Genomic DNA, 23,610 nt, shown 5'->3' with positions numbered 1-23,610 from the left:
CCCCCACATCCACCCACACATCCACCCCACACATCCACCCCCCACATCCACCCTCACATCCACCCCCCACATCCACCCACACATCCACCCCCACATCCACCCCACACATCCACCCACACATCCACCCCCCACATCCACCCCCCACATCCACCCACACATCCACCCCCACATCCACCCCCCACATCCACCCACACATCCACCCCACACATCCACCCCACACATCCACCCCCCACATGCACCCCCCACATCCACCCACACATCCACCCCCACATCCACCTCCCACATCCACCCACACATCCACCCCCACATCCACCTCCATCTTCTCTCTTAGCCTTCACTCTCCTGCATGGCTTTAATACCCTGCCTGACTGGCTGTATGCCCAGAGAGAAGGAAGGGAGAGATTGAGGGTGAGGATTGGAGTGAGGGAAGGAGGGAGGGAGAGAGAGTGAGAGAGAGAGAGAAGCTAAGCAAAGAACTGCAGCGAAGTCTTCAGCTGTCACATAAAAGTTGTTCATTTCATGTCCAGAAACAGACAGAAAAGCTGAGGGAGAAAGAGAAGCAGAGAATGAGGTGGACAGTGGGCAGACAAACCCAGCTGGGCCCCCAGTTCATAATGGTGGAGAAAAACTGGACCTTAACATTCTCAGAGGGATTTGTCTGAGCGGGAATCTGGGGAAGGTATTTAGTAGCATTCTAAATACAAGAAGTTGGACCTTCCGAGGTTGGCTTCCTTCCAACCGTATGGCTTATCGCGTTTACACCCTACACACCCCAATCAATAAACATGCAGATCAAACAAAAAAAATGGAAAAACACTCCGTATTGTTGATTTCAAAAAAGTATTTTTGTCTGTTTGGCGTGAGGCAGTGTGTTAGACACTTTTACAGTGGAGTAAGGGGTAGTCCATGACGTTGTTAAATCTGTGTATTTAGGAAACAAGTGTTTGGTAAGAATGGGCAGCAAATGCACACGAGTAAATGAGTCGTACACTCCGGAAGGAGGAGTGAGACAGGAACACAGCTCCGGTCCAACACTGTTCAAAATGTGCCCCGAGGTAGCTGTGTAGTTGGAACAGTCTACGTCACCCGGGGCCAATTCAGTCCTTGCCCTCAGAACATGACCAGAAGAACCACCAAGCACAGTGTTTCTAGCAACACCTGCACCTGCTGGACAACTACTGCCAGAACCAGGCCCTGGAAATAAACCAGAGACAGAAGACAGACGTGATCTTGCAAACGCAGGCCAGACATCAGGAGCACAGACCCCAGATCAGTGTAGTATAGCAACACCAGTCAGAGTGGAAAACTATATTTAAAGACCAGTCCCAGAGGAAAACTACATTTAAAGTCCAGTCCGAGAGGAAAACTACATTTAAAGACCAGTCCCAGAGGGAAACTACATTTAAAGACCAGTCCAAGAGGGAAACTACATTTAAAGACCAGTCCCAGGGGGAAACTACATTTAAAGACCAGTCAGAGTGGAAAACTATATTTAAAGACCAGTCCCAGAGAAACAGTACATTTAAAGACCATTCAGAGCGGAAAACTATATTTAAAGACCAGTCCCTGAAAAACAGTACATTTAAAGACCAGTCCCAGAAAAGCACTTCATTTTAAGGTGCTACAGACCCAAGACGTGAACCCTAAAGAGTTCTCTTAGTCAGCTGGTTCTGAGGCTAACGACCACTACCTTGAACCTACCTCCCACCAGCGCGAAGCCACAACTCCGTTATCAGAGTGCTATCGAGCCCTCAACAGAGACTGTAAGAGACAGAGAGATCCTAACAGAGAGATCATAACAGAGATAGATCATAACAGAGATCCTAACAGAGAGAATCTAATTATCTAATTAACATCTTAATGGCGTGTTAGCTGCCATTAACACTGTTACTCATGTTTATTATTATTATTTACTGATATTATTTATTGATGGTGGTTGTGCTTTTATTTGTTGTTTTTTTTGCTGATGTTATTCTCAGAGGTGGAAAGAGTACTGAAAAAATTTAATTGAGTAAATATCATAAATTAAGTATCATTACTTTGCCTAAAATCTACTCAGAGTAAATGTAAAATTACCCATCTCAAAATTTACTCCACAAAAAATTAAAAGTACAAAATTACTTCATTTAAAATGTAATTTGAGTAAAAGTTACTTAGTTACTTTCAGTTAATTAATGCATGGATGAATCATTAACCAAATTCAGCACAAGTTGTTTTAATCAATTTCAAAGCGTATTTAAGTGCACATCCGCACTTGCAAAAAGATCAGCTGGGCTCAGGAACATACTTCCTCACAGCACAAGGACAGTCACAACCTGTACCATAAAGTGCAAACAATTTTCAGTCCTATTGTCCAACGGACAACACTATGATAAGAATAAAGAAATTTAAATTACAAATTATTCAAAAAACAAAATGCACACAAAATTAAGTGCCCACAAGATGCCACAAATCAAACTAAAATGCAACAGGATTCCACTACTCACAATAAAATGCCCACAGGATCCCACATTAAAATTAAAAAATGCTTATAGGATCCCACAATTTAAAATTAAGTGCTCACAGGATCCAACTATTCAAAATACAGTGCCCACCGGATCCCACTATTCACAATAAAATGCCCACAGGTTGCCACAACTCAAAATAAAATATAAAATGACCACAGGATCCCACATCTCAAAATAAAACAAAATGCGCACAGGATTCCACTATTTAAAACGCTCACAGGATCCAACTATTCAAAATACAGTGCCCACAGGATTCCACTTTTCACAATAAAATGTCCACAGGATCCCACAGAACCTGATAGATAGAAGATTTAAAGATAGAACAATCTCATCCTTTTGGAAAAAAAGTGCACCAGATTACGACCTGATTATGAGACAATGGAAAGGGCACGCGCAAGGCAAGGCCATGCAATTGGCCTTCAGTTCTGGGATTCAAAGTTAAAATTTCTGCCCACATTTAATTTTTCACCATCAATATTTTTTTACTCAGTAATTTGAGGCCGTTCAAATGTAGTGAAGTAAAACTACTTGGGTATAAATGTACTCAAGTAAAAGTAAAAATAACATATTTCAAAAACTACTCAGAAAATTACAAATTACTCAAATAATAATTAAAAATTACAAATTACAAATTACTCAAAGTACTCAATTACAGTAATGTGAGTAAATGTAATTAGTTACTTTCCACCCCTGGTTATTCTTAATAATACACCTACAGTTCAACTTTGGAACATGTTATGCCAATGAAGCCATCTTGAGTTGACTTCAGGGGATCAGGGATTTTCTTACCAAACAGAGTGCCTCTCTTGCATATATTAGCATACATTACCATGCCATAGCCAGTAAGGTGTGTGTGGGTGGGCGGGTGTGTGTATAACCACTGTGTGTGTGATGTACTTCTGGAGGAGTGACTGTCAGCACCACAGTCCAGGGCTGCTCTTCCCGGGCTGCCGGGGTAACGGTGGCCTCCCGTGTGAGACGTTCTCATTGGCTCTTTGTACATTTGATCTCTGTAATGGTTGACACCATTTGAAGTTCATTCTAGTTATAGAGTGCGTGTTTATGCATATTTGCATGTGTTTGCATATTAAATAAATTGTGATAGAAAAAGATATTTCAAATATCAGTGAACCTATGCTTACTCATACTTTCTCTCTTGTTCCCTTCCCCCCTCTCTTTCTCTCTCTCCCTCCCTGTCTCTCTCTCTCTCCCTCCCTCTCTCTCTCCCTGTTTCTCTCTCCCTCCCTCTCTCTCTCCCTCCCTCTCTCTCTCTCTCTCTCTCCCTCTCTCTCTCCCTGTCTCTCTCTCCCTCCCTCTCTCTCTCCCTCCCTCTCTCTCTCTCTCTCCCTCTCTCTCTCCCTGTCTCTCTCTCCCTCCCTCTCTCTCTCCCTCCCTCTCTCTCTCTCTCCCTCTCTCTCTCCCTGTCTCTCTCTCTCTCCCTCTCTCTCTTTCTCCCTCCCCCCCCCCTCTCTCTCTCTCTCTCTCTCCCTGTCTCTCTCTCTCTCCCTCCCTCTCTCTCTCCCTCCCTCTCTCTCTCTCTCTCCCCCCCCCCTCTCTCTCTCTCTCTCTCTCCCTGTCTCTCTGCAGAAGCTGAGTCTGGTGCATGTGAACAGTAATCAGTGCCTGGACAAGGCGTCGGAGGACGACAGCCAGGTGCCCAGCGTGAGGGACTGCTCGGGCAGCCACTCCCAGCAGTGGCTCCTCCGTAACGTCACGCTGCCCGAGATCTTCTGAGTGCACGCACACACACACGGGGACTGGCCAGCGGGCGCAGGGGCGGGCTCTCCTCACCGCAGCTCCTGGACACGGAGGGAGAGGGGGAAGGAGGAGCTGCCAGGTTATCTCTGTACTCCTCTTTCACTTCCTGGAGGTGTGGCTTTGAGGCGGAGCCAAAAACACAGAAGTACATATGTAAATGAATCTCCCCATCACTCCATTTTGCTGAGAGGAGGAATGAAATGGAAAGAGCGAGTGGGAGAGAAGGAGACTGTCTTGTGTGCAGAGGAACCTCAGACTGGTGTCACTATCTTGCTCAGTGGAGCAGGAGGCGTGGTTACTTATTAGAGCAGGAGGCGGGGTTACTTATTAGAGCAGGGGGAGGGGTTTAGATTATGTTTACAAGGTTGCCTCTCTTTTAGAATATCAGATTGTATGCCTGTATTTGTCTAAGAGAGAAAATTGTTGCATTTTTGCAGGTGGTTACACATAAGGGTTTCACCTTTGTGTGTGTGTGTGTGTGTGTGTGTGTGTGTGTGTGTGTGTGTGTGTGTTTTATTTAATAATTTGTGGAAGTAGTGAGCACATCTAGATGAAACTCGCTTTTGTGTGTGTGTGTGTGTGTGAGTGTGTGTGTGTGTGTGTGTGTGTGTGTGTGTGTGTGTGTGTGTGTGTGTGTGTGTGTGTGTGTGTGTGTGTGTGTGTTCGTGTGTGTTTGTGTGCGCGTGTGCATGTGTGTGCGCGCGCACATACGCCCGTGCATGTATGTACTACACATATCAGGATTGGTTTTCATGAAATTGATTTTCCACTGTTATGTCTTTGGACATTTCAGTGATCAGCTCCCTGATTGGCCCAGCTCAGCAGCATGGGTTCTCCTTACTGGTTAGACTAATTTTTTTTATAAATCCCTGAAAGAACAGCTGGCCCAAAGAAGGAAATTCTATTAATATCATCATGATAATTATCAGCAATCACTAATCAATGAACAGGGTTCACCAGGGTTTCATCAGGAAACCCGAAATTCATTTCACATCATTAGGTTTTATGTTTTTTCATAATCGTTTGATATTTTTGATACTGGGTACCTTTTGTGTGTGTGTGTGTGTGTGTGTGTGTGTGTGTGTGTGTGTGTGTGTGTGTGTGTGTGTCTTTCCTTCAGTTGCCATTTGTTCAGTGTCTTTCTGTTTTATGGTAGTGATCTCGACACACACAGAACCATGGCCACACCTGGGCCTCTGTTGAACTGTGGCCTTCCCTTGGGACAGAACCCTCTGTCTGACACTGACTACATTACTCATAAGCACAGGCTTTCTGTTGGACAAGAGGGATTCACTAATCTGCTCTCATTTAGCATTCATGAATTCAAGGGCTTAGCTGTTCTGTATGAATGCATGTGTGTGTGTCTGTGTGTGTGTGTTAGGGGCTTTAATGAATTAATGTGTTTTTTTTTTTTTTAGATGTTTTTGTACTCTACAATGTTACTTCAATTGCAATTTTGTCTGCATGTCTCTGTTTGAATATTTGAATTCAGCCATTAGCACACACATCACCGCTGTTTTTTCTTTCATCTGTCCAAGCTTAGTGAAGGCCAAAAGAGATTCTTCATGCATTTGCATTCTTCCCTCACCAAGAATTTTATTGACTTTATTGTATTTTGTGTTTTTCATATCTACAATACTGTGTTACTTTGAGGTCCCATTTTCCTCTGTGAGCTGTTCTTGTAACGGCAGAATCAGTGCACTGCTCAGTACTGACCCCTGGAGTCGGGTAAAATAATTAGCCACTCCCCTCCCTCTCTGCTTCCTCTAAGACCTGCACAAAGGATAATTGGAAGGTTTTCTCTAGAAATATGGACCTGTGGCATGAAGGAGTCTGCGTTTCGAGAGTGAAGGAAAACCCTCCTTTACTGGCCATCACACCTGCCCATTATCCCCCTCAAAAAGCTTAGGGACAGTTAGTTTACACAGAACTTGTGTGTGTGTGTGTGTGTGTGTGTGTGTGTGTGTGTGTGTGTGTGTGTGTGTGTGTGTGTGTGTGTGTGTGTGTGTGTGTGTGAGAGAGAGAGAGAGAGAGAGAGAGAGAGAGAGCGCAGCATGCAGGTGGGTGTTTGTGTTTTTGTCAAAGATTTTTTTTAGCTGACGGAGGGTGTGGCCTGATGATTGATAAGTCAGAACACTCTGAGCTTATCCACAGGTTGGAGGAATAAACAGAAAGTTTACAATCGATTTTCATCTCTGCTGTTTCAGTCTGTACCCCAAACTCTCACAAAACAGATTCTTACATCACACACATTCTTACTTCATATGCAGATTCTAAAAATTGCAGATTTTTATATCACACTCACAGATCGACACACCCCTGAACACATGGAATCCTATCACACAACTTGTGCCAGAGTTACATGTGAATCCCACAAACAGCTCCGAGTTCCCCTCATAAACCCTGTTCCACATCAAGCGGATCAGTTCTGCCCACAGCACCAAAATGGCAGATGTGAATGGCGGCAACAGGAGAAGGGAATAGAAGAACACTGTGTTCCTGTTCAAACGGGCCCTCAGCACCCCGGGGTACCAGAGTGGTGTTCACTTGTACACTCCAGCCAAACTCTGTGGCAAAAACGCTTACAGCACACTTCACAGCAAAACTGTTCTATTCTGCTTCTCATTAGCTCCGAGGAGGAGGAGAATCGCTGGAGGTTAGTTATTCCAAGTATTGGAATATTTGAGATTTATATTTGTCGTATCATGGGAGTTTGTTCAGTAATTGCATGTTCTTGGGTACCCAATCACTTTATGTTTTTGTTTTTATAGCATCTCATTACATTTAAATTTGGCACGTTTGGCAGTTTATGTAAGACAGTTGTATATGTTGGCAAAGCATCATCATATCATCAAACGTATTATCAGGAACTGAGAAGGTGCCTGAAACATAAGAACATTTGCTACATTTAATGTTATGAAGCAAAAGCCTTTACACAATACAGGGTATTTTTGACAAAGATAAATATGATAGTTCTTCAGCTCAACACCAATAGGAAGCTAAAACCTTCTGCTGCAGCTCTGAGATGGGTCCAGATCAGGTTTCCATCTTATTATATTGCTCCTTTCTGACAACCTTTAGATTCCCTCAAGCTCCCATCATCAGTTGACTAAACGTCATGGTAACAGCGTTCGTGTGATTGGTTGGTGAGCTGGTGGCTGCAGGAAGCACATTGAATGACCACCTGCAGAGTTCGTACTCCAAGGTCGTTTGGACATCCTGACGGATTTAGAAAAAATGAGTACCAAGATGAGCTTTATTGCACAATATACATTAAACCAACCATAGCCTCTTTATTCTGATTCACATTTCATACGGAGCAGCAAAAACTTTCAAAGTGAATCAAATATGCTGGATGTAAACAGGAACAAGGTCATTGGAGTCGATGTGGACGGCTGAGGTGGAGCTCAGGTGGTGAGACTGGGCTCGCAGAGAAAAACAGAACAAAAGGATGAATGAAACGGTTTCGCCTTTCGTCTGGTCCTCATGTGTCCTTGATTTATTTGCCAGATGAGAACACGCTCTGATAAAGCCATTAAAGAAAGACCAATGCAGTCTCTCACACACACACAAAGGAGGAATATAGATAGATTGCAAGAAAAAGACCGAGTCAATAGCTCTGTTCAGTGTAATTGAGAAGCAGTGAAACGATCGATTTCAATCTTACCTCCGGCAGAATCTGTCTGCTCTCTGCTAGCTGTGGGCTCGGTGACTTTGTGATCTGACCTTCTCTGGGGCATTCGAGGTTAAAGGTCACATTGTATACAAGGAAGCATGACATGTCTGGGAGTCTAGATGCACGTAGTCACAAATCCACATTTTAATTAATTGATGAAAAATAGTTGTTATATTGGGACTTCCATATTTGTGTGTGTGTGTGCTAAAATTAAGTATCAAGACACTGGTTTTATCCCAAACTTTAATAGTGCTGAATCTTAGAGAGAAAGGTATACACTGATCGACAACTGAAAAATAAAACAAGTGATACTCTTCAAATTCCAAAAAGCAGAAATGGTAAGACACTAGTAAAATCTTTAAACATTTTATTTGGTGTAAAATGATGTCATAAAAGTGCATTTATGGCTTCCTGAGTGAGAGAAAACCAGCAGAAATTAAACTGAAGCAAATGCCATCTGTAGGAGGCCTACCCATCTTTTATACATATAGGACACCCCCACCACCCTGCATGCATGGACAATATCTACTGCCGTCCTGCCCTGCATAAGTGTAGGACACACCCACCCACAGGCCTGATACATGTAGGACACGCCCATCAGCCCACAACCTTGAAACTCATGTGTGTGATGATCAAGCTCAAGTCCTTTTTGCAATTTTCAAAACAGCAGCTTCACTTCTCACTAAAATTACCCCTCAGCTTCAAATTTGCAGTTCAGTCAGAAATAAGGTTTCTAATTCTCAGGTCTCTTGTTCAGTCACAAAGGGGATTTTATTTGTAATGTGTCTCATTAAAGCAACAGTAAAGCAAAGCCCAGCGCTGTGGGCCAGTCCTCACACTGCAGCTGCTTAGGGCCTCTGCTCAGGGTGAGCAACTCCTGTCAGTCAGGGCATTTTCACACGTAGGGGGCTTATGAAACAGAGCAAAAAATACCAGAGCTGCGTGAGACAGAAAGACACAAAATGAGGTACTGTGTGTGTGTGTGAACAGTGAGTTGTTCTTAATGGGAGGAGATCTTCGAATCTCTGTGCCAGACTCCTCGGTGCGGGGGAGTAATGAAGTCAGAAGAGCTCGAGAAGGTGCCATGAGAATAAGGCCAATGTGAACTTACACTCACAACTTACACATACACAAAGTGCAGATACACAGAACGTTAAGCTTCCTTACTGAACCATGATGATATTTTACACCATTTTTTAAAGAGCGGAAATTATGGCACAATACATTAAACAGATTCTCATGTTCATAATTCAATAGCAAACACACACACACACACACACGCGCGCGCGCACACACACACACGCTCACTGTTCACAGCATATCAGTAATGGTGAAGTTATACATTAGATTTTGTGAGTACCAACTCAACTAATGAACAAAAGCAACCACCACACTTAACAGTCTAAACAGTAAAAACGTATCTTAGCACGATTGTTAGTTACTTGTGTAAATTCAAACCTACAAGCCAGTTGTAGTGTGCTAGTTACCATAACATCGGAGTGTTAGCGCTGTGCCGCACTCCAGTGCTAACTGAACTTTGCTCTCAGATGTTAGCTCTGTAAATAATAGGACGCTTACAGCGCGGAGACTCCGCGTGCTACGTGAAGACGGCGCAGCTCGAAAAGCAGACCTGCTTTTCACGGTCATCGGCAGCCTTGACGGCTCGTTGCAGTGGGAGTTCTGAATCAGAGGGAGAAAGTTCTGAATCTGGAGCCGAGCAGTCCTGCGGCTGGGGCTTCGTAGGAGGAGACTTCCTTGCCCCTGCCAGGCAGCGAGGGAGACCCCACGCGCAGGCCTGTGTGAGGAAGTAGGGTGAAGCAGCAGCAGACGGCTCTCAGCAGGAACCGTTCACTCTTCTCCTTTCTGCAGCTGTCCGGGGGTCTCCATGAAGGGCCTGGGATGAAAGGACTCTCATTGGGGGGTGTGCGTGTGTGTGTGTTACCTGCCCAGGTGTTTGGGGAATTTGCTCTGTACTGCTCTCTATGCGTGTGTGTGTGTGTGTATGTTACCTGCCCAGGTGTTGGGGGAAGTTGCTCTGTACTGGTGTTGCCTGGGTACTGCTGGGACTCATTAGCATGGCACTATAGATGTTGGACGCTACCACCAGGATGCAGAGGAGGATGGGGCCTATAATGGCCCCCTCCAGGCCCAGATAGTACGCTCCACCGGCCACTGCCAGACCCGTCAGGTAGGGGTGACCCCCCCTGTGCACAGGACAAACACTGAACACCGCAGAGAACACAGCCCAGACAGCACAGCAGCATGCAGAACACTGTTACAGCTGTCTCTTAACAGAATACACAAAAAACGTGACCCTCACACACACACACACACTTTTTGGGTTTGATTGTCTAGCAGTTTGTCCCTGTTGGGTAGGAGTGTGACAGTGCCCTTGGTCTTCGTCATGAGGCAGTCTCTGTCTAGACTTAGTTAATCTCATTAAACATTCACACATCTGCCAAGGCACAGGGAGCTAATCAGTCAGAAAAGGACACAGCCGCACATCCTTGGAGAAAACACACACACACACACACAATGTCTTACTACACACACACACAAACAACTAGATATAAATAGGCATAATTAGGGGAGTTAGGGGACAGTTTTTCACAATATTTATACTAGAGGCATTAATGTGGTATTTTTTGCTAATTACAGTGATAATCCTTTTAAACACCTAAGCCTTTGAGGCCACCAGTCCACAGGTCCTCTAAAGTTCAGAGGTCTAACAGGTTATGAGTCCACAGGTCCTCTAGAGTTCAGAGGTCTAACAGGTTATGAGTCCACAGGTCCTCTAGAGTTCAGAGGTCTAACAGGTTATGAGTCCACAGGTCCTCTAGAGTTCAGAGGTCTAACAGGTTATGAGTCCACAGGTCCTCTAGAGTTCAGGTTATGAGTCCACAGGTCCCCTGTAGTCGAGGGGCCAAACAGGTCGAGTCCCCACTAAGTAAAGTAGACCCCGTGTCCCAGGTGCCCCTACCCGGAGATATCTGAGTAGATGGCGGTGTCCACGAAGTACGTGGGCAGCAGGTGGCAGAGCAGGAGCAGCAGGGCTTTGGCTCCCTCGCCCTGCGCCACCCACAGGTCCAGAACAGCGGGCAGCGCCGCCCAGTACGTCCCCAAGAACGGCACCGCGCCCAGGATAGCTGCCATCGCTGCACACACACGCACATGGAAGGGTTATGTGTGAGGTACAGTTCAGAAAGCCTTTGGAATGATCTAGATTATCGTCAGGAAAAGACAAGATGGATAAAAATGTATCCATTAGTGAGAATTAACTAATTAGATTATTTAACTAGTTAGATTATTGCTTGAAAAAGATGGAGAACACGAACAAAAGTCTTGTATATTATGTTATACAATAATATACATCACACACACACACACACAAAATTGTGGCAAAGTACACAAAGTTACCAGAGACTTAATAGTAACTCAATTACTGTAATTATTCATATTCTAATCTTGATTACAAGTACAGGTAGTATTAAATTAAATGCCATTCAAACAAAGAAGGCTTTGAATAATGTTTGAATAAATTTCTAGAAAAAAAATGTGCGTGTGTATGTGTGTGTAATATCTAAGATCTAACAAGACCCACATGAGTGGGAGAGATAGAGATAGATATACTGTATAATAGAGAATGTATATCTAATACTGACAAACTGTCCATCGAAATAAGAAAAGAAAACGAGGATCTTTTTGGCTGGCTGATATCTGCCATGACGTGCACCAGTAAATAGCCCACCAAAATCACACACACGCACCTGTAGTGCGGTTTTAACACCTTCATGTCTTTCTCCATTATTTCTTCCTCCTCTTCTTCACATTCATCATCTGCACTTCATGAACTCTTTCATGCCAATCACAGTTCTTTCTATGTCAATTATTATTAACACGGAGGAGATCTTAATTTCATTACGATTGGGAGGGTTCATGTGTTACTGCAACGCTGCTTTGGCAATGCAGTAAATGAATATGGTGATGGTCATACTAATGAACATAAAAGATACTAAACTGATCTGAACAGAGAGAGAGAGAGAAGAGAGGAGACACACATAGAGAGAGAGAGAGAGAGAGAGAGAGAGAGAGAGAGAGAGAGAGAGTGAGTGTTAGCGAGTCTCCTACATGCCTGTATGTACTGCCAGATGGTTCCCACATGCCAGAGCAAACAGAGGCTTTGTGCCACACACACACACACAACCATCCAAGCACACAGCCCCATGCTGCTATGAATAGGAACTACTCTGAGTGTGAGCGTTTCTCACCCGAGGGGATGAAGACAATGTTGATGCCGAAGATGGTGTGTGTGAGCCAGGTGTATAGGCCATAAAAGCCTGCCATCTTAAGGGACGCGTCAAAGACACCCCTGAGGGAAAGAGAGACAACTTTAGAACGCACCCCTGAGGGGGAGAGAGAGAGACATCTTTACAACACACCCCTGAGAGAAAGACACAACTTAGTCTATTTGGTTACTCTAGAGGCAAGATAAACCATGTTTGTAGAAATTGAGCCCAACCCTTCCAAATGATTGAACCATTTAAACAAAGTCAAAACACCTGAGCCCTTCCCTTAAGTCAACACCTGGAAAGATTTACAACAGACTGATTGCACCCGCCTGACTAGGTGGACATGAGCGAGCGAGCGAGAGAAATGAGTGAAAAGGAGCAATTATGTTGTCACTAAGTGTTTTTGGTGTTTTTATGAATTGGGTAAGTTTACATGGAAACACACACACAAACACTTACACACACACACACTTACACACACACACACGAACACTTACACAAACCTTCAAATGAACACTCATACAATACAATAAATCATGTTAGATTTTGGTCCTCGCATCCTTTCAGTAATGACAGTCTCACAGCTGCATCCTTGGACCTTTTGGTCCTATGGAGAACTGTGTGTGTGTGTGTGTGTGTGTGTGTGTGTGTGTGTGTGTGTGTGTGTGTGTGTGCGCCAGCATGCACATGAAGAAGAATGAGTGAGAGAGTAGATGGCTTTGGTAGTTTAATATAAAATGCATCAAAGAACAGAGCTGCTATAACTAGACTGTTCTAGCGGATATACTAGTACTCTTGCCCTCTAGTGGCTACAGTACTTACTGCAGCTAGAATTTTCATCTTTTACTGCTTTATAAAATGTAGGGGTGTGTGTGTGTGTGTAAGTAAATTGCAAGCACCTGATGGCCTCTTCCACAGACTGGCCGATGATGTGGGAGGAGGGGCCTGGCTGGGACAGGGGCGTCAGGCTGATCACCCACTTCACAGGTTTATAGTACTCACCACTGGAGCTCAGTAGGTAGAACAGGGTGGTCAGGAAAATCACCTACACACACACACACACACACACACGCACACGCACGCACGCACACACAAGCACACTCTGTATGTCTGTGATTGTATATGTGCATGTGTGTGTGTGTGTGTGTGTGTGCGCGTGTTTACCAGTGAAAGGGCAAAGTTGAGCAGAGCGGTGCCACTATAGAAGAGCACAGTGAGCAGAGTGGTCGTCGTGGAGATGAGCAAGCCAACATTCAGACTCATCACCACCCAGAGAGACTCCACAATCTACAAACACACTAATCTTATTATTCTGTCAGAGAACACACGCGCGCACCCCCCCCCCCCCCCCCCCCCCCCCCACACACACACACACACACACACACACACACACACGTACTGAGAGCAGTGTCTCTATGTTCTCCTGCAGGAAGGAGGCGATGTCTTGCCAGTCCAGGATGTCACCCAACCAGCCGTGCTGTCTCTGGAGCTGGAGCTTCTGTCCACGGTTACGCCCACTGTACGACACGTTCTGGGACACAGCCAAGAGACGACCAATGAGGAGCAGAGCTCACACGCAACACAGTCCACTGCTAACAGGCTAACAGAGGCCACCTCTGTGCCGATGGATAGAGAGAAGAGAGAAGGAGAGAGAGGGGGAGACGGGAGGTGGAGAGAGAGGGGGAGGTAGCTAGAGATTGTGTATATTACCTTAATGAACCAAGAGTGACAGAGTCTGTCCCACAGCTCCAGAACCTGCTTCTCGATCACAGCTGTGTTGTTCACCTTATCACCAAGCATCTTATGGAGCTACACACACACAACCACACACACAACCACACAACCACTCTTCATCATGTGCACATTCAGGCATACATGACTTAAATGACATCACACTGCCTGAATTTAAACTCGCTGGCTTCTGAACCTCCAATATTCAGGAGTTAGTGCTACAGCACCATCTTGTGGCCATGAATAAGCGGATTGAAGAGTGAGACAAGCCTATAGTACCTTCTGAGTTATGAATTCTCTCCCATGCTGGTAAACGTTTGTGGCAGCAGAGTTCAGAGCCCTCTGTACAACACGAGCCTCTGGAAGCCAACTACAAGGTCAAAGGACAGATCAATGGACAGGTCAATGCTTGTGTGTGTGTGTGTGTGTGTGTATACACACATGTGCGCATGTCTATTACTGTGAGACATGCCAAGGTTAGTTGTCCTGGGTCTTGTTGATGAGGCTGAGAGTGTGTGTGAGAATCTTTCCTGGCTATGTGTGTGTAGGTAGATTGGTGTGGTGTGTGCATTTGACTTGGCCCATTCAAGATAGTTGGCTTGGCTAGGGTCTCTCTGATCAGTGTGTGTGTGTGTGTTACCTGGCCCACTCAGGGTGGTTGGCTAGGGTCTTGTTGATTAGAGTGAGTGTGTGTGTGTGTGTGTGTGTGCCTTACTTGGCCTACTCAAGAATGCTTGGCTAGCATCTTGTTGATCAGGCTGTGTGTGTGTGTGTGTGTGTGTGTGTGTGTGTGTGCGTGTGTGTGTGTGTGTGTGCGCGTGTGTCTTACTTGGCCCACCTTGGAGTGGTTGGCTAGTGTCTCTGTGATCAGGCTGTGTGTGTGTGTGTGTGTGTGTGTGTGTGTGTGTGTGTGTGTGTGTGTGTGTGTGTGTGTGTGTGTGTGTGCGCGTGTGCGCGTGTGCGCGTGTGCGCGTGTGTCTTACTTGGCCCACTCAGGGTGGTTGGCCACCGTCTCGTTGATCAGGTTGCTGGTGACCTCTATGATATGGGCACTTTCATGGTGCACCTGCAAAAGAGACACACAGATCCTGAGGCATAGAGGGCCATGACACCACCACATGTCCACCACTAGCAGTCTGCTAGCAGGGTGGAGTCAGGGTGGAGGTGGGTGGAGTCAGGGTGGAGGTGGGTGGAGTCAGGGTGGAGGCGGGTGGAGTCAGTTACAACAGTGGTGTGCACTCAGGCTCTTTCAACCGTGAGAGAAGGATAAACAAAAAAAGTAGACAGAACAATAAATGAATGTTTCATAAATAAAGTAAAATAAACTTATTCATTCGGATAATTTACATATTCTTGTTAATTAAAGGACACATTTATATCTAAGAGTGGAACTAATCAAAACTGTTCATTAGTTCATTAGTATGGCTACAGTGACTTGCTGCTGTAAACGTGCCTACCTGCCCCTACTATTGATATTGTGAATGGTTCGGTAATCTGTTAGCAAAGTGACAGGAAATCTGACCAAAGAGATGCATAATTGTCACTAGTGGGCGGGCCTATAGCAGCCTGGCCCTTCCCAGTGCTCTGATAAAGGACCTATGGCATTATTGGTACAACCTGACCGACTGACTGACTGCATACATGATCAAAGACCTATGGCATTAGTATTGAAAACATAAACCTTCATTGAGGCAACCCTCCAATGAATATTCCATGAGGTTATTCAACAAGGTCGGGCACCTACATCTGTAAACATTAGCCAGAAAGTGAGTGTGTGCATAGGTGGAGCTCACTGTGGAGGTGGAGTGTGTGGGGGCATTTTGTGCATGTGTGTGCTGGGAAGGTTTTGTAGTACCATGGCAGTGAGCAGGAGAGCCATGAGCAGGGTTCCTGTGACCAGCAGGAAGATGATGAAGATGCTGATGAGTTTATCCAGAGATCTCTCCAACCACACGATCATCTGAGGAGGGGAAAGAGGAGAGGGGAGGGAGAGAAGGAGAGGGATTAGCTTCCAGCACCTGCACATGTTCAAACATCTGGAGGTGAACACGGAGAGAAACCTGCCCCCCCCCCCCCCCCCCCCCCCCCCCCCCCCCCGTCCTCATAGTCAGCCATGTGGAACAACCTGGGCAGGCGGAAACCATCCTGGGCCCTGGAAACTCTGCCAACGGTCCAACCCCGTAACTAGGCCCTACACCCCCAACGCTGGAGACCAGCTGGGTCCCCTGACGTTTTAGCACACACCACTGCTACTTTCTCAAACCTTGTTCCCTCCGCCAAAACCATCAGGGTCTCTCACCCATCCCTAGATGTTGCACTTAAAACGCCCTTCATGTATGTGATTGGTCAACAGAGTTCCAATAAAAACCAATCAGAGACCTCACAGCACTACGCCGACGGGCTACACTAAGCCGCCACCTCTCCCATAAACAGGAAATTGCCTGTAAACAGGAAGTGCTGTGGTTCACCGGGCAGGTTCCTCTGGGCGCCCCACCGTAGACACGCTTCCTGTTCCCGCGGTCGGTTCGGCCAGATGGCGGGTCACCGCGGCGTTAGAGTCACCTGCTATGTTCACGGCATGGTTGACTCCAGATTAGTAGTGCTCTTTCCAGCTGGGCCAAACAGGAAACAACCCCTCCGATACCTGCGGGAGCCCAGCGTGCTTATAACAACACCAGCGAACGCTTCATTCTTAAGGATGACGGATGGCTGGGCACGAGCTCGGGTTTCAGAGAGACCACCTGCTGCTCCCGCCTCGGTGTGTGTTCTATATCTGACGCAGCACTGGTGGGAATGCTCTGTGAGGTTAGCACTCCCGATAGAGCAAACCCCACAGTCACGCTGTGTGTGTGAGTGGGTGTGTCCGGGTGTGAATGTTGGGGAGGTTAGCTGTCACACTAGACTGGTCCCAATCATGTTACCCATGCATGGACCTGGTCATGCAGAGCGGACATTCTGTTAAAATGGTAAGTAAAGGGTAATCAAACTAATGGGAGGGGGGAGCAGAATCAAATAAAGTGGGAGGGTCACTATGTTGGTTGAACAAATCTCCTTAAAAAATTAACAAGAAATAACTACAAACACTAAAATACTGCAGCCTTAAGTATTAACCTATGTAATCTGTTGTTATTTTTGAAGAAATACTATATAGCTGCTACATATAGCCAAAGTTCAATAGCGTGAACTCCTGGGTTCCTCACTGAGCTTCCAAAAATCTTCTGGTGAATACCGTTTTATTCCAGAACATCTTACGCATATTCTTCAAAAGAATGTGGCGGATCCAAACTTCTCTTAACTACGTATCCCTCCCCAAAATCGCAAGGAACATTCCTCAGCTATAAACCCAGACTCTCACCTCTACCACTCCACAATCTGGCCCCACCCCCACCATCTGGCCCCGCCCTCAGCCCCACCCACCGGCTCTCTCTCTCTCTCCATGCAGCTCACACACTCTGAAGCCAATCAGCTCATCTATGGCTGTGGATGAGCACGAAGCCTCGCACGTCTGCTGGACGTCTTTCACGTGGGGGGCGGGGTCGAACGCTCGCGTGTCGACGTGAACGAAGAGGCGTTCGCCCTCATCCACAGGGCACAAGCGCCTCACACACCAAAAATAAAACAAGCCGTCGGCGCAAAAGAGACGAGCCAGGAGCCAGGGAGCTGGGAACAGAAAGATGGAGGGATGATGGTAGATGAAGGGGTAACAAAAAAGCATCAATCCAAGCTTCTAAAGGGGGCACACTATCACTCTTTCACTCTCTTTCTATCTATCTATCTTTCCTCGAGTCTGTCCAACGATAGCTAGCGCAAATGATTTACCTGCTTGTTAAGCCAATGCCAGAGCTTCGAGGAGGGAGACAGAGATACAAACCGTTATTAGAAACAACCAATAAGAATGCAGAAAAGCAGCAAACATCAACAGGGTTTCCGTGCAACACGAGAACAGGCCTGGATTGGATGGTGGCAATAATGGATTCTTACTGTGAAAAAGTGTGGAAAACGTAGGTTGAAGTTAAACTACAATACAAACACATTACGTTTTGACCAAGTGATTACCGTGACCTGCAATAATAGTCCCTTTTACTCCAGGCTTTCAAACCAGGATTAACAGGGGACTACCGCAGGTTTAACATGGGATTAACACGGGTTGTCTGTTTGGCTCAACGGTCACGTTTTGAACAGGTCGCTAAATGTGGCATTAAGTACTAAAATGAGGGCGTAACATCTTCTGATTTACCTCTGTTGGTACTAAGTCAATGGTTGACTGAAATGCATTTCACTGGAGGGACACTGGTTCACAACACTGAACACTGCGACCCCTCAAAAGCCTTGGAGAAGATAAACCTCGACCTTTGACCCTGAGTGAGAGCAGAATCTGGGCTAGTCCCAGCTCCGAGGGTCAGGACCTTCACCAGCTGTGCAGCTCAGGAGCAGGATAGTACAGCTCACGGCCCACACAATCACTAACCTTTGACCTGAAAATCAGAATAACTCACTGACTGAAGAAACTTGCAGAACATTCTAGAGAAAACTGAGAGTAGAGAAAAATACAGTGCTTGTATCTTCATCTGAAGCTGTTATTACGACAGGTTCACAGCAAAAGGCAACAACATATTCAAACTAAATCTCTGAATCGCATCAGAGAGACTAACTAGAAGTAATGAGCTGAAAACCCCACTCTCTGGTGTCTTTCCTACCACACACATGTCTTGCTTTAGATTTCACTTTCATGGTTTAAGAAGACAAGCTGATCAGCAAAACTGATATGTAGTTGCTTGTTACAACCAGAATGTATGTGTGTGTGTGTGTGTGTGTGTGTACGTATGGCTCTATGGGGGTGGATTCACTGAAGGCGTTACCTTGGTGTCGACCCGAAGCAAAAACTTTGCGAGCCCTTTGATTGGACCAGGGAGCAAAGCATCCTGTCTGTCTCGAACAAACTTCTCTAGCACCGCCCACCAAGCCGTCAGGGTTTGCACCGAGAAATCTTTGACCCCAAACCGCACTACCAGCTTCTTAATTACCCACACTGTAAACACAAACACACACATACAAACACACGCACATACAAACACACAGACATTTTCCTGAGATAACACAAACTGTGAATTTCTTCTTTTGATCTAAAACTGTAAAATCACAGGCAAAACCGAAACATATTTTGCATTCCAGACACACGCGCACACAGACGTTCAAACGCACACGCATACGTAAGTACCAGCAAACGGGATGGGCAGCAGCTGCAGGATCCAGAGATTGAACCAGACCTGGACCAGCACAATGGCCCACACCAGCAGCACAAAGTAGATATCACTGGCCTTCCCTTTGTGCTGGAGCCCCTGGAGATCGGGCCGTGGCCGTCGGGGGGGACTGAAAATGCCGCTAACCTTTCGGGACGAACCACCTGGGCCTGTGCAGAGGGGGGGCGCCGTTAAACCTAGTACCACTACAGCTATATACAAAAAAATTTAAAAATACGTTATTCAATTACGTGCTGGTGGCTGAGGTGTTCTGTCTGTGTAATGATACATTTGTGTGTGTGTGTGTGTGTGTGTGTGTGTGTGTGTGTGTGTGCCCGTGCGAGTGTCTTCACCTTCGGGCGGTGCTGTGGCACCACTCTTTTCTTCTCCCTCAGCAGCAGTGTAAAAGTGACTGCAGGAAATGGCCATGTAGATAGTGTTAGCCGCAATGGAAAGGACCTGTCCTGTCAGCTCACCTGAGAGAGAGAGAGACAGAGGGACAGACAGGAAGACAGACACATGGACAGACGGGCAGTGACGGGGGGAGAGAAGGTAGATAAGGGATGGATAAAGATAAAGAGTGCAGGGGGTGTTGGAGAGGCATCGGTCATGGTGGCTAAGTGCAGGTGTTCTGAGGGGGCTTGGTTCTGAGGTGGCCCTGCTCACCCTTGCCTGGTACCGGTGCTTTCTCCTGGGAGCCCACTATCAGCAGACCAACCACCACCACAAACATAGGCACCCGCCAAGCCCCTGTCAGAGACACTGAGGGAGAAAGAACATATGTAAAAATGGTTTGTTTTAATTTAGATAATGAATGATTAATTGCTCTAATAAGCCAAATATGCGCACATATCTTGTTATAATACCTTGAAGTTTAAAATAGCTATCTAAATACTTACTGAAGTTTATTACTGTTAATTTGATAGATTCAACTCTTAATACACCTTTTGAATATGTTAAACATACTAATTTTCTGAAACTGTTGTCACCGTCACGTGTGTGTGGTCATGTGGGTGGGAAGGAGATGAACAGCTGTTGAAAGTGCTCTTGTGAACTCTTGTGGCTCGTGTGTAGTCAGTGGGTGTCAACCAGTCTGTATCTGGATCCACCAGAACACTGTTCTACTCAAGTCCTTATTCCTACATTTCCCAGCCTGCTCTCTGTTACCCAGGAAAAGCCAGAACCAGCTCAACCATACCCAGGTAGAATATGAGGGTGGTCCAAACGGGCACCGACAGGGCCCGCAGATAGCCCTCCATGCCGGGGGTCCACTTCAGTGAGACAGCTAGCACGTAGCCTAACACCAACGTACCAACCTGGAGATGGGGGGGGGGGGGGGGGGGGGGGGGGGGGATGAGGTCGTGTGATTGGGAGAGCAAGTTTACTGAAGTTTCCGCGCCTTTCATAAGAAGGGCAAACAGATTTGGACCAGCCAGAGTCCTTGTGTCTTTACTGAGAACCAGTAACAGATCTAATTTTAGATACGAGTCATATTAACACTGCTTTCACCATAAAACATTTCCCTAGATGGACACCCAAGAGCAAAGGAGCAAAACACCCTCACACTGTAGACAAACGGCAAGATGACATCATGCTTTTTGGTAAGAGGATTCATAACGCACGGTCTAAAACAGCGATGAACTCTGCTCTCTGAAGGGCTGAATGTCTCACGCTCTTGGGCTGTTTAAGAAGCACAAAATCACATGCTCAGCTGCTGGTGAGATTCAGAGCGCTGGGCCTGCGGTGTTTAAAATGACATGGTATTCATACAATCACCTGCCACTTTATTAGATACACTTTGCTAGTACCGGTTTGGACCCCATTTGGCCTTCAGAACTGCCTTAATCCTTCGTATCATAGATTCAACAAGGTACTGGAAACATTCCTCAGACGGTCTGGTCCATATTGACATGATAACATCACACAGTTGCTGCAGATTTATCAGCTGCACATCCATGATGTGAATCTCCCGTTCCACCACATCCCAAAGGTGCTCTATTGGACTGAGATCTGGTGACTGTGGAGACCAGTAGAGTTCAGTGAACTCATTGTTGTGTTCAAGAAACCAGTCTGAGATGATTAGCGCTTTATGACATGGTGCGTTATCCTGCTGGAAGTAGCCATCAGAAGATGGGTACACTGTGGTCATAAAGGGATGGACATGGTCAGCACCACCAGCCTGAACCGTTGATACAAGGCAGGATGGATCCATGCTTTCATGTTGTTGACGCCAAATTCTGAACCTGCCATGTGATTAGCTGATTCGACATTTGCGTTAATGAGCAGTTGGACAGGTGTAGCTAATAAAGAGGCCGAGTACATCATGAAAAGAACACGTGATAATTATCTGTCACTTCGACAGTGGGGTCACTACAGTACCCTGGTTCCATAATATACAAAACAAATCATTTATTGTGGATGTCAACATATTATATTCAAAATCTTTATAATGTAAATACAATACAATGTCAAACTCTATGTGTTACATATTCATTCATATTTAAACCAAAACACATTTAATATCAGGTTGTGCTGAAAATTTCACATTCTCAGGGAACAACATATCAACATCAGGGAATTTTTTTAACAAACAGAAACGCTCGTTCTGAAACTGATTCAAGGAAGCCCACTGTGATCGGGTTATAGTAGGTCGGGTCGTGCTTCCGCTATATATCATTACATGCAATATTACATGCAACGCATCGGTAAGAGGTGCGTCACCCTCCCCCTGCTCATACTCACCCAGAAGGCGTTGAAGTAATCGAGGGCGCAGCATATGAAGGAGCAGAGGTGCCCGAGAACCACCTGCATCCCTATAACGCTCCAGGACAGATGGAGCACGTACAGCAGCGGCACCCCGGCACCGATCACCAACAGAACACGGACCCGCTCCAGCACCAGGGCGCCCAGCGTCTCCACCGCGCAGTTCACGCACCGGACCGGCACCAGCAGCGTCCCCACCACGATCGGCGTGCCGCTGTGCTGAAGTCCAGCGAGCCAGGACCGGCCCAGCCGCGCCAGGGAGTACTTGAACGGGTGCAGGAAAGTTCCGCACAGCACCGCCCAGAGCAGCGGCCGGAGAAACGCCTCCAGAATGAAGTAGACCAGAACCGCCGCCCCGCAACATATTGCCACGAAGATCAGGGCCCCCGTGTTGTAAAAGGCCTGCTTGATGTTCTTGTCGAACTTCAGGGCGGACTGCTGGCCCAGCAGGTGGCTGACCACGCCGACCGCAGGCGGAACCGCCTCGCTGAACGAGACGTGGTGTGGCCGGGGAGAGCCTACGAGGTCCGGCTCAGAGGCTCCACGCCTGGCCGGATCCTCGTCCAGACCCGGTTCCTCCGTGTCAGCCATGGTCCCTCTGGCTGGTTCTGGACCTTCTACAGACGAATCACTGCATATGGTATTACGTAGGCAGGTAAAATGACGCGGTGCGTGTCCAGCATTCTGGGAAATGTAGTGAGCGCTGCTGTGTGCGCGCTCGTGCAGCGTCTGTGGTTCTGTGCCCACACTGGCATGGTCACGTGACCGCACCACATAAACATGGTCTAACCCTCTTCGCTGTTTATCAACACAGCATAACCAGCGATATTGAATTTACAGCGTAAATAAAGTTTGATATTCTAATAATGTTTTATTAACCATTAACATCTACTTTGCTGCGATATTACAGCTGACCAACTCGACAGCGCGAGGAAGAACCGCCGGTTTCCGGTTCACACCCATTACACCAACGCTTATTCAAACAGGGTTTAAATTCCTGTATTTTGTATAGGCTACTTAACAAGGCAAAAGAATCGCACCCCAAAGTTGCCAGTCATTTTCTACGATTAGACTTATTAACTGCATTTGTGCGTGGTGGTGCCCTAGCTTTCCAGTTCTTTGCAGATGAACACCAGGTGCCTGGTAACACAGTGTGTGCTGCTAGCTGAAGACGGTACAAGTGACTGCAGTAAAGTCTCGTAACTCCTCCAGTTATTTAAAATAAAATATATAATGTAAAATAAACTATAGTTAAATAAAATCCTATGTATTTTAAGGGTGGTGGGGGGGCATGCATGGGATATGCTGCTTGAAAGGTGGGGTAAAGGTGTGCAAAACCAGGCTGGGTGTTGGGATATACAAAAACATTGTAATATTGCCCACCATGTTGTCGTGACCTGTTTTAAAATGGAGGTTTTATATTGGTTTTGTAGCACACAGTTTATTGTAAAAGACAGGCTTGGATATAACCGGCCTTTTTACGATGGCCCAAATGTTTTACCCTGTTGTGTCAAAAGATCAACCTGTTTTTTAACCAACTCTTTTACATTGGACCAACAAATGTGTTTATATCCTTCCTTTCAATGACACCAATGTACATTAGGTTTATTATTGTATAGAAAGAAAATGACACAAACACATTGTTT

At 46.1% G+C, this 23,610-nt stretch overlaps 2 protein-coding genes across 5 annotated transcripts in view; one reads left to right on the top strand and one right to left on the bottom strand.

Moving 5' to 3' along the window:
- galnt1 (UDP-N-acetyl-alpha-D-galactosamine:polypeptide N-acetylgalactosaminyltransferase 1) overlaps positions 1–6,451 on the top strand; it is an 88,551-nt gene extending 82,100 nt beyond the window's left edge. For all 3 annotated transcript variants that reach the window (XM_077013174.1, XM_077013173.1, XM_077013175.1), the window contains one exon: positions 4,095–6,451. In XM_077013174.1, coding sequence (XP_076869289.1) covers positions 4,095–4,241 — 147 coding nt within the window. In that variant the 3' untranslated portion in view covers positions 4,242–6,451. The remainder of the gene's footprint in view (positions 1–4,094) is intronic.
- A 1,725-nt stretch (positions 6,452–8,176) lies between these two features.
- On the bottom strand, positions 8,177–22,702 carry tmem245 (transmembrane protein 245). Of its 2 annotated transcripts, XM_077013170.1 has the most exons (18): positions 21,944–22,702; positions 20,400–20,517; positions 19,868–19,963; positions 19,555–19,677; positions 19,180–19,371; positions 18,821–18,990; positions 17,781–17,804; positions 15,817–15,921; positions 14,945–15,027; positions 14,241–14,331; positions 13,941–14,039; positions 13,630–13,761; positions 13,395–13,517; positions 13,130–13,275; positions 12,210–12,310; positions 10,922–11,096; positions 9,951–10,145; positions 8,177–9,835 (listed from the first exon to the last, which is right to left on the bottom strand). In XM_077013170.1, exons 1-18 carry the CDS (start codon positions 22,553–22,555, stop codon positions 9,790–9,792), a joined length of 2,631 nt encoding a protein of 876 aa, XP_076869285.1. In that variant the 5' UTR covers positions 22,556–22,702; the 3' UTR covers positions 8,177–9,789. The 2 variants fall into 2 exon arrangements, with proteins under 2 accessions (XP_076869285.1, XP_076869286.1); XM_077013171.1 differs by lacking the exon at positions 17,781–17,804 and having other exon boundaries at positions 21,944–22,701.
- Between the last annotated feature and the right edge of the window lie 908 nt (positions 22,703–23,610).

The sequence above is a fragment of the Brachyhypopomus gauderio genome, chromosome 7 (assembly GCF_052324685.1).
Source record: "Brachyhypopomus gauderio isolate BG-103 chromosome 7, BGAUD_0.2, whole genome shotgun sequence".
In the NCBI taxonomy this organism is placed as follows: domain Eukaryota; kingdom Metazoa; phylum Chordata; class Actinopteri; order Gymnotiformes; family Hypopomidae; genus Brachyhypopomus; species Brachyhypopomus gauderio.
The sequence above is the reverse complement of the archived record's forward strand: the minus strand, read 5'-3'. Positions and strand labels throughout refer to the sequence as shown.